Genomic DNA, 13068 nt, shown 5'->3' with positions numbered 1-13068 from the left:
TCCATAGCTAATACACTGAAAAGCAAACTTGAAAATTAAGGTACACCAGAGGACACCCCTCTAAAAAAGGTTCATTCTTGATACGGTACATGGCAAAATGTATTTCATATATTAATGATGATTGAAATGTTCAAATATGCTTCTATTTGGAATTCTTAGTAACCTTTTAAAGTGAGAATATCACAAGATCTCAAAGACAATATCCTGATATTTTTAAATAAATCAATTTTTTTTTAAAAAAATGCTGCTACTTCTCAATGCCAGTAATAATGAGGGGGGGAATGAGGGGGGGGAAATGAGAAGGAAACAACTCAGATTTGTGCTTTGTATGAGCATGTTTAATTTTAGTTTTCATTTGTTCCCCCCACCCCCCGGTTCTTGTGTGCAACTGAGGTGTATATTCTTGTTTAAATAAATAAATATTTTTATTATTATTCTTTTTAAAAAAAGCTTCTGGAAAAAGAGTTAATTTAGCCTGCAGCTCTTGTCTTCCTAACAGGCAGGCAGTCGGATGCCTCCGTGGGAAGGGCCGTGGCTCAGTGGTACGGCTCATGCTGTATCTCAAACAAGGCTCAGGTTCTTCCTGTTCAGGCTGGCGGGGGGGGGGAACCCTCTCTGGAAGACTGGAGAGCACCTGCCAGTGCTGGAGCTGATAGGTAGCCTATTCTGACACAAGGCGGCTCCCAACATAGCTTGGTGGAGAGCCACTGCAGACAATACCAATGGTCTGACTCAGCCTATATTCCAGGGTCTGCTTTAGGTTCTTAAGATGCCCTCAGTGTGGACCGTTCCCTGAGTGGATTCCCCTCTTTGCCATTTGCCCTCTTCCCCTGTGCCCCATCAGCTCCGCTGCCCTGCAGGAAAGAGCAAGGCAAGCAAAAACTGCCATTCCTTCTTCTTCCCTTGTCTCCTTTTGGACAGTAGGAAGAGGGCAGATAGAGGCAGGAACAGCAGAGAGTAATTCTGAGTAATTCTGACGTGGGCCCAGGCAGAGGCCCAAGGATGCCAACTCTGGAAGGTGCACCTGTCCCCGGCTGCTAGTGCAAGGAACCCTTCTCCAAATCCAAAGCTCTTCCACATGGATTACTACTTAAGAAAAGCCTTGCTGGATCCAGCCAGTGGCCCATTGAATGCGGCCTCCTGCTCTCACGTCCCCCCCAGTAGATGCCTAAGAGAAGCCTGCAAGCAGGACCTGAGCGCCACGGCTCTCCCCTGACCCCCCCCCAGAGGTGCACAGCCTCTGACAGTGGAGGGAGACTATAGTCATCGTGTGGGCCTTCTCTCCTGTGAATGTGGGGAGCAAGTGGCAGTTCTTGGCTACCCCATACCTGGGAGCAGACATCGAGAACCAGGGACGGTGCTTCGTATTTCTTCACCTTGCAGCCACTCCTGCAGAGAGAAAGGGAGGACGGGGTCAGCGTTGGACTTTCTGTTATTGGGTGTGGGGTAGGGAGCTGAGGAGTCAGGGAGGGAGGCAAGTAGGCAGGACCAGATGGCAGGACCAGAATTGGCACCCACATTGTTGGCATAGCAGATCTCAGCCCTGAGCAGGGAAGGCCATGTTCTTTCTTAAAGCAGGAGGTGGGGAGAGAAGAAGGGAGAGACCAACACAACTGCTACTGTGACCATAGACTCTGAAACAGCCAACACTTAAAAGCCGTTTTGCATGAGGGCAAACAGGTCTGCTGCCAACTCAGCCAATCCTGGATATTAAGCAGCAGAGTCAGTTTTTCCAGCTGGGGAAAGGGTGACGATTCAGCAGCACAGTACTTGTTAAATGCAGGAAGGCCCTGGGTTCAACCCCCAGCACCTCCAGGTAGGGTGGGAAAGAGTCCTTCCTGAATACCTGCAGATCTGCTGACAGTCAGAGAAGATAATACTGAGCTAGACTGATCCATTATCTGATTTGATACGAGGCACCTTCCTACGCTGCTACTGGTCTCTTGCTAAAGCATCTCAGAAGTTAACTTTGCCTCTTGTAATGACTTTGGCTCAACAATGTTTGAAACTGAAATCATAGCACCACAGAATTGTACAGCTGGAAGGGACCGCAAGGATCATCTAGTCCAAGTGGACTAACACTTTCCAGGAGAAGCAGAGGAACAATACCATGGATGTGGCGGCATCTACAGATTTTCTTTCTTGCTGTGGACTTGGAAGAGGAAGCCAAGTGATGCCACTGCGGGAAAGGGCACAAGAGGAAAGCACAGTGGAACAAAAAGCTTTCCCCAGGAGCAGGAGAGCTGCTTCTGCCTGCGAAGCCCTGTGCAAATCATGATACCCCATTCAGATGTAATGGGCACAGCGCCTCTTGCCAAGGGAGGCGAGAGTAGGCAGAGTGCACCAGCAGGCAGCTCATTCACAGAAACACGATGATAAGCCAGGAAGCCTGACTTATGCCAGAGGCTGGGCAGATTTCATTCTGCTTTTCATACAGAACTGGACTCCCAAAGCAGCTCAGGTCCATAAAGAACTGAACACAGTGCTAGGAACCCACCAATGAAGCTGGACAGCAAGAGCCCCCTCTTGCCACGGCTGCCCAGAAGCTGCCATCCACTTGCTGCCTCTGACCACGGAGGCGCCATGCAGTAAGACCCACCCCATGGGCATCTAATCCCCCTTTCTAAGCTGCTAGCCCTCACAGTCATCTTGCCACAGCAACATGAAGGAAGACTTGACTTTGGTTTGCCCTGAAACTGCCCATCCATCCAATGTGATGGGGAAAATCTCCATAAGGATTGTGCAGCATTTGATAGAGGATCTATGCCTTGGCCTTATACCAGGAGTGGGGAAACTCAGGCCCAGGAGCCCAGTGTGGCCTCTGTAGCCCTTGGAACTCTCTCCAGGCCATGCCCCTCCCTGTAGACCACACCCCTCTCTGGCAAAGGTGTCCCGGAGCAGCAGCAATGCCTCTTGCGTCCCAGCTGTGTGTGGAAACTGGTCCTATAAAGAAAGATCAACATGGCAGTCCTTCCTCTGCCCACTTCTGCCTTGATCCCTGCCTACTGCTAGCAGGTGGCCCCCAGAACGTTGCCCAGAAGAGAAGGTGGCCCTTGGGATGAAGAAGGTTCCCCAAGTGCTGCCTCAGGCTCTCCTTTTTCCTAAAGCAAGAAAAGGCGCCTATTGCAGCCTCTCTTCAGATGGCAGGGAGGATAACTGGTGTCACTCCCTACGCTGTTGGCCATGACACCTGGGACTTGAGGACCACATCCTCCCCACTCTGTTCTGGGGAAACTTTTACCGTGCCTAGTTCTGTAGGTTTTCCATTTCTGCAATGTGGAAGATAAGAGCTAGCTGAAGCTCCCCACTAGAGACTGTGAAGGGCCATGATCTCTGAAACTATGTGGCTTTTTTACTGAAGACCCAGACATTTGTTTCTGAACAAAGGTGGGCTAACCAAAAACGAATTCTTGGCTTTGGAATGAAAGAAGAGCCATAATGTTTTGGGGGGAGGGAGCGGGGGGGGGCACACAGCAAACGCACAGAATTTGTTATGCCTTGGAAACCCACAGAAAGCAAGCGTGCCACAACAGCCAGCCCAGCCATCTCCCTGGCCTCATTCTGATGCAAAGCTAAGCTGCCAGGTGAAATTATGGTCTTCTAAGAGGAGGCTGGAGACAAGAGACAGACAAAAATCTCAGAATAAATAGGCGAGGAAGCTGCATGCAGTGAAGAGAGAGAGGGGGAGGGAGAGAAAAGATCAACAAAAATACCAAAACCCAAAGAGAAACACAAGAAAAAGAAAGGAAATGAGTACTTACAACAGAAAACAGAGAAATTTCACTTGTTCTGTAGTCCTGATGCACCAAAAATGAACAGACAAGAAAGAAAGGTAGAGAGATGGAGGGAGAGGAAAAAGAAAAAGAACATGTAAAAGACCCAGGGGTGTGTGTGTGTTCAGTATATATATTTTCTCCCTGGATAAATACAGAAGTCATACTATGAGTGGAAAGTCTATGCAAAGAAGAGATGTAAAACTTCAAATGTTTGCTGCTGGTGTGCAGAAACCTTACAAATGAGTGCATAACTCAGAGCCAGGGCTATGTGAGCCCTCTGGCTGGAGATGCTACACAGGGGAATAGAATTTAGCCTCCTGAGAATCAGGAAACAAAATCTCAGGTTTCTAGCCCTCATGGCTATGAAGATATGCCTCAATACGTGTGGACATAGAATCACGGAGGCAAAAGACACTTCAGAGGTCATCCAGCCCAATCCCTTGCCTATCAGGGAAGCAGTAGCCATGAATTTTCTGCACTGGCAAGCCCCACTGCAATTTCAGAAGCCAGAAGAGTATTAGCTCCATGTGGCGCCTGCTCCTCAGTATGACTAGAAGAACAAAAAGAAATTACACAAAAGAGCAGTAAAACGAGACAAAACAAAAACTGCAGAACTGTGCAATGGAGAGGAAACTATGCAAATGTTCTCAAAGTTGTAAAATTCAGTTTTGAGGGGGAAGAGCCAGGATTACCAGGCACAGGTTTCTTGCATTTTTAGCATAGTGTAGACCTAGCACTACTCAAAGCCAACTGTAGCTAGAGTTGACAAGGTTCTAGTTTGATCTAACAGCTCAGTTCTTGCAAACTTGTCACACCAATACAGTGGTACCTCGGGTTACATACGCTTCAGGTTACATACGCTTCAGGTTACAGACTCTGCTAACCCAGAAATAATACCTCGGGTTAAGAACTTTGCTTCAGGATGAGAACAGAAATCGTGCTCCGGCGGTGCAGCAGCAGCAGGAGGCCCCATTAGCTAAAGTGGTGCTTCAGGTTAAGAACAGTTTCAGGTTAAGAATGGACCTCCAGAACGAATTAAGTACGTAACTAGAGGTACCACTGTATTTGTTAATTTGCATAGGCTATGAACAGCTGCTTAACATCTATGACATCTATCCTCTTCCTACAGTACATCCCAGTTCCTGAAATGCACTGAATTTCTACACGATACTGTGCATTGCCAACCACGCTACTAGGGCTAGAACAATACAGACCACCTTCCAACATAGCAAAACTCTTACATTTTAGTTCCATGTGGAGCCCTTCTAGAAGCCATATGTGACCAAGTTGTGATGCTCGCATATGCCCAAGCATCTTTTGCTTCATGTATATAGGGGGAGGGGCGTGTTTGCACACAATGCAAAGGCAAAAATACTTGCGCATGAGCTTTTCAGCAGATGCAGAGCCTCTCTGAGGCTGTTTGGCTCCTCCTTTCACCTGTGTAGCAAAACAAGCCAGGACCCAACTCACAGCCATAGTCTCCTGTTGAATGAAAACCTGGAAACCACGGTTTCAAATGAAGACAAGATATGAAGCCAGTATCAAACCGTGGCTTCAACCCCGACTTGTGTTGAATCCATTAACCAAAATTTCCAGGTTTACATGTAGCAGGAAGCTATAGCTGTGAGCTGCATCCTGGCTTGTTTTGCTACTCACCTGAAAGAAGCAGTGAAGTGGCTGCAAAGGAAACCCTTTTCTAGCACAGACCACTTGTGCACTAACTGTGGGCATACACAGCTGGTGTGTGCTTGCAGGGAAGCCTCAACCCACCAAGGATTCCCATCAGGTATACATGCGCTCTCTTGGATGCAGAAGCACTTCACACACAGAAATCTCGTCAGGGCTGAAACTGCTTTGGAGCTCACCCCTTTGCTAGTCCCTGCTGAACCCTGGTGCGTTACAGGAGAAGAAGATGCAGCAAGACACAAGCACTACCACAACCTCCCCAAGGCCTTGGGTCTGCTTGCTCCCAGGGGCCTGTGGCTATTCCGGCCGGCACCAGTGCCCTTGGAACCCTGGCTCCCGAGACTGTATGGAAGCTGTAAATAACAAAGGGCTGGGAGGGCCCAAGGAGAAAAGGATTCGTTTCCTGCACAATAAGCGTTTGTGCTTCGCAGGCAGAATCAGATTTTCCCACCTCCAAAGTCACCAGCTTTCTGATCGTTTCATATTCCAGCCAGGGCTGGCTCGGGGCCTGAGGGGGGAGTGCTTTCCTCTCACCTCCCAGGGAAGGTAGCCATTTAAGCAGAGGCCGAGGGGGCCATCGCAGGATTAGGGAACCTCTGTCCTGTGGGAGGGGCTCTATTCTGCTTTGGCTGCATGACAGTTCCCATTCTGATGAGCTGGGGTTAAATCCTGCTCCATTGGCTGCACACCCCAGTTCCCCTGCTGGGAGCAGGCATGTGCAGGCAAAAGCAGTGTGGGGTTGTCTGAAAGCAACAAGCCCAGTGTTTCTGGAGGTTTAAAGTGCAGCAGGGGACTGCTGGCAAAAGGGCTTTCAGCATCTACCCTGTGCTTTGAAATCCTGGCACATCCAGACTTCAAAGCCCTACATCACCTAACCTTCATCCTGACACCCAGTGATTATTCAGCCTGGCAGAGGTGGAGAGATGACCCTGCTCCATAGCACCCTGAAGAGACAGGAATCTTTTGCTTCTCTTAAACAAGAACCAGGGCCAGATGAACTGCATCCAAGAGTATTAAGAGAACTGGCAGATGTGATTTCAGAACCACTGGCAGTCATCTTTGAGAATTCCTGGAGAACAGGCGAAGTCCCGGCAGACTGGAGGAGGGCAAATGTTGTCCCTATTTTCAAAAAGGGGGAAAGAGAGGACCCAAATAATTACCGCCCAGTCAGTCTGACATCAATACCAGGGAAGATTCTGGAGCAGATCATTAAGCAAACAGTCTGTGAGCACCTAGAAAGGAATGCTGTGATCACCAATAGTCAGCATGGATTTCTGAAAAATAAGTCATGTCAGACTAACCTGATCTCGTTTTTTGACAGAATTACAAGCCTGGTAGATGAAGGGAACGCAGTGGATGTAGCCTACCTTGATTTCAGCAAGGCATTTGACAAGGTGCCCCATGAAATTCTTGTAAAGAAGCTGGTAAAATGCGGTCTTGACTATGCTACCACTCAGTGGATTTGTAACTGGCTGACTGACCGAACCCAAAGGGTGCTCATCAATGGTTCCTCTTCATCCTGGAGAAGAGTGACTAGTGGGGTGCCACAGGGTTCTGTCTTGGGCCCGGTCTTATTCAACATCTTTATCAACGACTTGGATGATGGACTCAAGGGCATCCTGATCAAATTTGCAGATGACACCAAACTGGGAGGGGTGGCTAACACCCCAGAGGACAGGATCACACTTCAAAACGACCTTGACAGATTGGAGAACTGGGCCAAAACAAACAAGATGAATTTTAACAGGGAGAAATGTAAAGTATTGCACTTGGGCAAAAAAAATGAGAGGCACAAATACAAGATGGGTGACACCTGGCTTGAGAGCACTACATGTGAAAAGGATCTAGGAGTCTTGGTTGACCACAAACTAGACATGAGCCAACAGTGTGATGCGGCAGCTAAAAAAGCCAATGCAATTCTGGGCTGCATCAATAGGAGTATAGCATCTAGATCAAGGGAAGTAATAGTGCCACTGTATTCTGCTCTGGTCAGACCTCACCTGGAGTACTGTGTCCAGTTCTGGGCACCACAGTTCAAGAAGGACACTGACAAACTGGAACGTGTCCAGAGGAGGGCAACCAAAATGGTCAAAGGCCTGGAAACGATGCCTTATGAGGAACGGCTAAGGGAGCTGGGCATGTTTAGCCTGGAGAAGAGGAGGTTAAGAGGTGATATGATAGCCATGTTCAAATATATAAAAGGATATCACATAGAGGAGGGAGAAAGGTTGTTTTCTGCTGCTCCAGAGAAGCGGACACGGAGCAATGGATCCAAACTACAAGAAAGAAGATTCCACCTAAACATTAGGAAGAACTTCCTGACAGTAAGAGCTGTTCGACAGTGGAATTTGCTGCCAAGGAGTGTGGTGGAGTCTCCTTCTTTGGAGGTCTTTAAGCAAAGGCTTGACAACCATATGTCAGGAGTGCTCTGATGGTGTTTCCTGCTTGGCAGGGGGTTGGACTCGATGGCCCTTGTGGTCTCTTCCAACTCTATGATTCTATGATTCTATGATTCTAACTTTCCTATTTTTCAGTGCTGGAATCTAAAAACCTATGTTTGCTGCAGGGACCCAGAACCCTGGAAACAAATGTGGAAAACCTATTGCTGGATCGTACCACAGCAGGTGGGGGGGGGGGGCTGTATTCTCCACAGAGGAAGTTCGTGAGGTACACCATATATAGAAAACTAACATGTCAGGATGAAGAAAAGGCTAAAACCATTCCCCTTGGCATACAGTGGTACCTTAGGTTAAGTACTTAATTCGATCTGGAGGTTCGTTCGTGACCAGAAACTGTTCTTACCATGAAGCACCACTTTAGCTAATGGGGCCTCCTGCTGCTGCGGCACTGCCGGAGCACGATTTCTGTTCTCAACCTGAAGCAAAGTTCTTAACCTGAAGCACTATTTCTGGGTTAGCGGAGTCTGTAACCTGAAGCGTATGTAACCTGGGGTACCACTATACTAGGTTTCTGTGTGCAAGGAGCTTTAATATTTAAATTGCAATACACATACAATCTCTCTTAGGACGGAGCATTCGATCATTCCTACACTTGCACTCCATTTTTCAGGGCTGGAGAGCCTTTCTCAGTGGCAGGCAGAGAAATGGATGCAAATTTTACCTCTGTCCAATAGGCTAGTTTCTACACAAGGCTTTTAATCCTCCCTCCATCCAAGCAAGAGACCTTATCAGAGTTCAAGGACACATTCCAGCCAGGCAAAAGCAATCAAGGAGGACGTGAAGCAAGGCCGGGGGTGTGTGTGGCGGTGTGTGTGGCGGTGTCCCAAGGGCTTGGAGGACTGCATTCATCCCCCAGGCCGGAGATTCCCACCCCTGCTGAAGCTGTTGTGGTTGCTGTTAATTCAATGTTTATACTGCCCTTTATCCAAAGATCTTAGGGCAGTTTACAACATTAAGAAGATAATTTACGCAGCATAATAATAAAAACATAATGCACAGCATAAAAAAGAAACAGTCATAACAACAGTCCCCCTTCACCCCACATTGAACAGGCCACAGGTTATTTAATAGCCCAAGGCTTGGGTGGTAGCATTTGGGAACGATGAGCTGTTTCTCTCGTGGCCCCTCTGCACCCCCACGTCTTGCTAGAATCCCTGCAAATACAGAGCTTGGTGACTACTGCCCTGGGCCCACGGGACACCCTTGCATCCTCCATCCTTATGCTCCTAGAGCAGCTAGACAACAAGACACTGCCCTCTCTCCAGCTGCAAATATTTATTCAGGCCAGGGAACTGGGCAGCCCATGAGCTTCTGGGACTTTTTCACAGCAAAACTCCATACCTGGAAGAGTTTAGAGTGAGAGAAAAACAGTCACCACACTGCTCCCTGCACCCCAGAGGGAAAAATGAAGAATCCCAGTAGAAATTGTGTGGAGAGCAAGGGGGTAGGGGAAGCTCAGGGTAGCCCCCGCAGGCCTCCTCTCCTCTCTGCTGTCAACTGGGGCAGCCATTCTGCCAGGCTACCTCAGTGGGAGGCTCATTGCACCAGGTGCCTCCTGCCCCTGAACTAGGCCGGCCATTCCTTATCAGGGCAACAATCAAGAATTGGGGCTGGAGGCTGGTTTTTTCCTCTTCCCTCCCTGCCCATTTCCCCTTGTGTGTCTTTTTCATTTAATAGGTTGTGAGTCTGCAGGTGGGGACTGTCTTACTTCAATTGTATGTAAGCCACTCCAGGAGCCTTTTTGGCTGAAGAGCAGGTGCAAATACTCTCAATAAATAAGTAATAAATACCCCCAGATATTAACAGACTCCACCAACCCCATTTGTAGGGTTACATCCAATCTTAGTCATACTCAGTCACTGAAATGAATAGACAATATAAACTAGGTCCTTTAACTGCAATGGCTCTACTCTGAATAGAGGTTACCTGGCCACAACCCACAGTAACAAAAAACATCTTGAGGGACCAGATGCCTGGGTGGGTGGGTAATATGCAGCACCCTTGGGGTGCTGGGTTGGCCAGAGGGGAAGAAACTTCCCCAGCCCAGCCCAGCCCTGGGCCATTGTGCTTTTATTTTTTGCTGCCTCCACCAGAATCAGGGGGTTCTTGCAGGGTGAAGAAATTTCCTTGGGGTGCTAGATGATGTGCATTGGTGGGTCCAGAAAACGCTCGGCCCTGCCCAGAGCCTTGTAAACTATGGGGCTTCTGTGCTACCCTGCAGCAAAGCCAGATCCCCCCCCCCACCCGTCCTCACTCACATTATCAGCCGAGACTTGGGCTTCTTTGGAGAGGCCAAACCGCTCTGCAGCTCTTCACCCTCGCAGGCCTCCAGGGTCTGCAGCTCCAATATCTCATTGAGACTGTTCTCTGCAGCAGGGCAGGAGTCAGCTCCTGGGCCAGCCAAGGTCTGGGTGGGCTTGAAAGGATCAGGTGCGTCAAGGTTGTAGGAATCTCTCGGAAGGACTGGCGAGCTCTGCAAGCCCACACTCCCTGCAAGAGGGTTACAACTAGGACCATCCCAATGGACGGCATCCACCTGGTGGGAGAGCTTGGGGAGGGGCAGCTCGGGTGGATCTGCAGCAAGGGCTTTCTCTGCCCCCTCAGTGCCCACAGTGGGTCGGTTGGCACCAGCTCTTTGCTTCTTAGGAGACAGTTTGCTGGCTGGCTTCCTTCCGGCTTTCCTTGGCAAGGCTTTCTTCGACTCTGCACTTTCCACACCATCGGCAAAATCAAATTCAAGCTTCACAGCCCGGCCCTGCGACTCACCAGCAACTCCCAGTCCCAGCACCTTGGGGTCACTGTGTGGAAGAGCAAAGCCTGGCTGGGATGCCGGGGGGGAGTTCTGGAGCTTGGAGCCCCCAATCACAAAGGGGTTGGTGTTCTCGTTGTACTCCTCTGGGTCAAAGCGGTAGGAGGCTTTGGGGATGGGGCAGCTCTCTGCGGCCGTTTCGGTCTCAGGGTTCTCTCCTCCCATCTTCTTCAGGAGGGCAGCTGGTCTTGCCCTGGGGAGTTTACTCTTGCTGATCACAGGTGTCTCACCAACTGCTTTGGCTTCCGAAATCCCTTCAATGGGTGCTACTCCACATCCCCAAGACGTCCCCTGTTGTTCTTCCTGAGTTGCTGCGGGCACAGCACTTGCTGAAGCTAGGTCTGGATCCAACCTCTCTGGGGCAGCGCTTTCTTCCACAATTTGCTGCTCCGTGGACGGCTCTGGCCTTGGTGCAGATGGGGTCATGGATGGACCTACGCCCAACCCAATATTGCTTTCTGCCGTGAACACCTCATTGGCATGTGGGACTGCAGGCTTTGCTTTCCATTCATCCTCTGCTGAAGCTGAGCCTTTTAGGTGCACATTCTCCTCCAAAATGTCAGCCACAAATGGCATGTCATCTTCAAGTGATTCTAGGGAAAGAGAGTGAGGGGGCAAGAGAATAAAGAATATGGCTCATAAATAAAGATTTCTCCCCAGCAAACCCTGGTGGTGGACAGCATTCTTCTTCCTTCTTTTTACCCTCTTTCCTTTCAAAAATGAAAGTGTTTGCTCCTTGGGGTAGGGGACTATTATCTTGTTATTCCTCTACAGAAGTGCCATGTACATGGATATCAGCACTATATAAAATGTTTTAAAACTGTAAATGACTGTATATTGGGCAGCTGGGGCCGCCCACATACAATTAGGCCAAAATTCACAAGTTGCCCACCTGTAGGTTAAAGTATTGGGCGGGGGCGGGGGGAGAGACTAACCAAGGACATGATAAAGGGATTATGACATGACAAACAGTGTGGAGGTGATGGATAGAGATAAGTTTTTCTTCTAACCTATCAAGAAGGAGGCTAGATCAGAACCATTCTCCTTAACATGCAAAGCAAGGGACAATAGATAGATGATAGATAGATAGATAGATAGATAGATAGATAGATAGATAGATGATAGATAGATAGATGATAGATAATTACACAAGTCCACAGGAGTTCGATCAATTTTCAAAATAAATCAACATTTGCAGAACCTAATCAATTCCCATCATTTACTCATAGGGGAGCTGCAGAATTTGCAACCAGCAACTCCCCTCAAGCTATTCGCCTGTGTCATTACTTAACGAGGTTGCAACAAGGCGGAAATCAAAGTGCCTAAGCCTACTTGGGGAATTTATTTAGCTTCATTGATTATGAACCCCAGAATCTGTGATCCCCTTGAAACTGGTGCCAATTTTTTGAAGTCATTTTGCAGCAAACCCCCATGTTTTGCAGCACCCCACAAACGGAGTAATTGATACATCAAACAAGGGTTCGTAGTTAACACCCCAAAACCCCACATTGTCTAATTCACTCCAAACCAGCACCAAACATTGGCAAAGGTTTTGCAGCGTTTTGCAGCGAAAACCCTGCATTTTGCATCACCCTACAAATGAAGCAATAGACCCTCAAACCCGGGGGCCACAGGGTCACCCAAAAGCCCAATGTTGTCCAATTCACTCCAAACCAGCGTGGTTCCAGTTTGTGGTGATTCAGATGATGTTGGGGTTTTGGGTGACCTCCAGGTTTGACGTTCTATTGCTCTGTTTGTGGGGCGCTGCAAATTGCAGGGTTTTCACTGAAAAAACTTTGGCACCAATTTTGAAGGGATCCCAGATTTTGGGATTTATAGTTAATGAAGCTAACTTATTGAATGGCACAGCAAAAGGGAGCAGCCAGGTGGCTTCACGTGTTTGTTGAAAAAATGTTTGCACACCCACCAGCACTGCTACCTCCAAGGCATCTTACAAAAATGATTTCAAAACAAAAACCTCATCATCAAGGGTTGTACCCAAAGCTAGTTATACATCAGAGTAGACCCACTGAAATTAATAGACATGGCGAACTTAGGTCCATTAATTTAAAAGAGTCAACGCTGAGGAGAAATCAGCTGGAGATGACTGTAAATATCAAACAATTAAAACAACAGGACACTCAGAGGCACAAAATAATTACCGCCCAGTCAGTCTGACATCAATACCAGGGAAGATTCTGGAGCAGATCATTAAGCAAACAGTCTGTGAGCACCTAAAAAGGAATGCTGTGATCACCAATAGTCAGCATGGATTTCTGAAAAATAAGTCATGTCAGACTAACCTGATCTCGTTTTTTGACAGAATTACAAGCCTGGT

General features: G+C 48.3%; 1 protein-coding gene across 4 annotated transcripts in view; it reads right to left on the bottom strand.

Moving 5' to 3' along the window:
* The window catches only part of TACC1 (transforming acidic coiled-coil containing protein 1), an 83143-nt gene that overhangs the window by 32054 nt on the left and 38021 nt on the right, over positions 1-13068 (bottom strand). For all 4 annotated transcript variants that reach the window (XM_053366260.1, XM_053366257.1, XM_053366259.1 and 1 more), the window contains exons 3-4: positions 10180-11323; positions 1329-1389 (exon numbers count right to left, since the gene is read on the bottom strand). In XM_053366260.1, the coding sequence (XP_053222235.1) occupies positions 1329-1389; positions 10180-11323 (1205 nt within the window). The remainder of the gene's footprint in view (positions 1-1328; positions 1390-10179; positions 11324-13068) is intronic.

The sequence above is a fragment of the Podarcis raffonei genome, chromosome 15 (assembly GCF_027172205.1).
Source record: "Podarcis raffonei isolate rPodRaf1 chromosome 15, rPodRaf1.pri, whole genome shotgun sequence".
In the NCBI taxonomy this organism is placed as follows: Eukaryota; Metazoa; Chordata; class Lepidosauria; order Squamata; family Lacertidae; genus Podarcis; species Podarcis raffonei.
The sequence above is the reverse complement of the archived record's forward strand: the minus strand, read 5'-3'. Positions and strand labels throughout refer to the sequence as shown.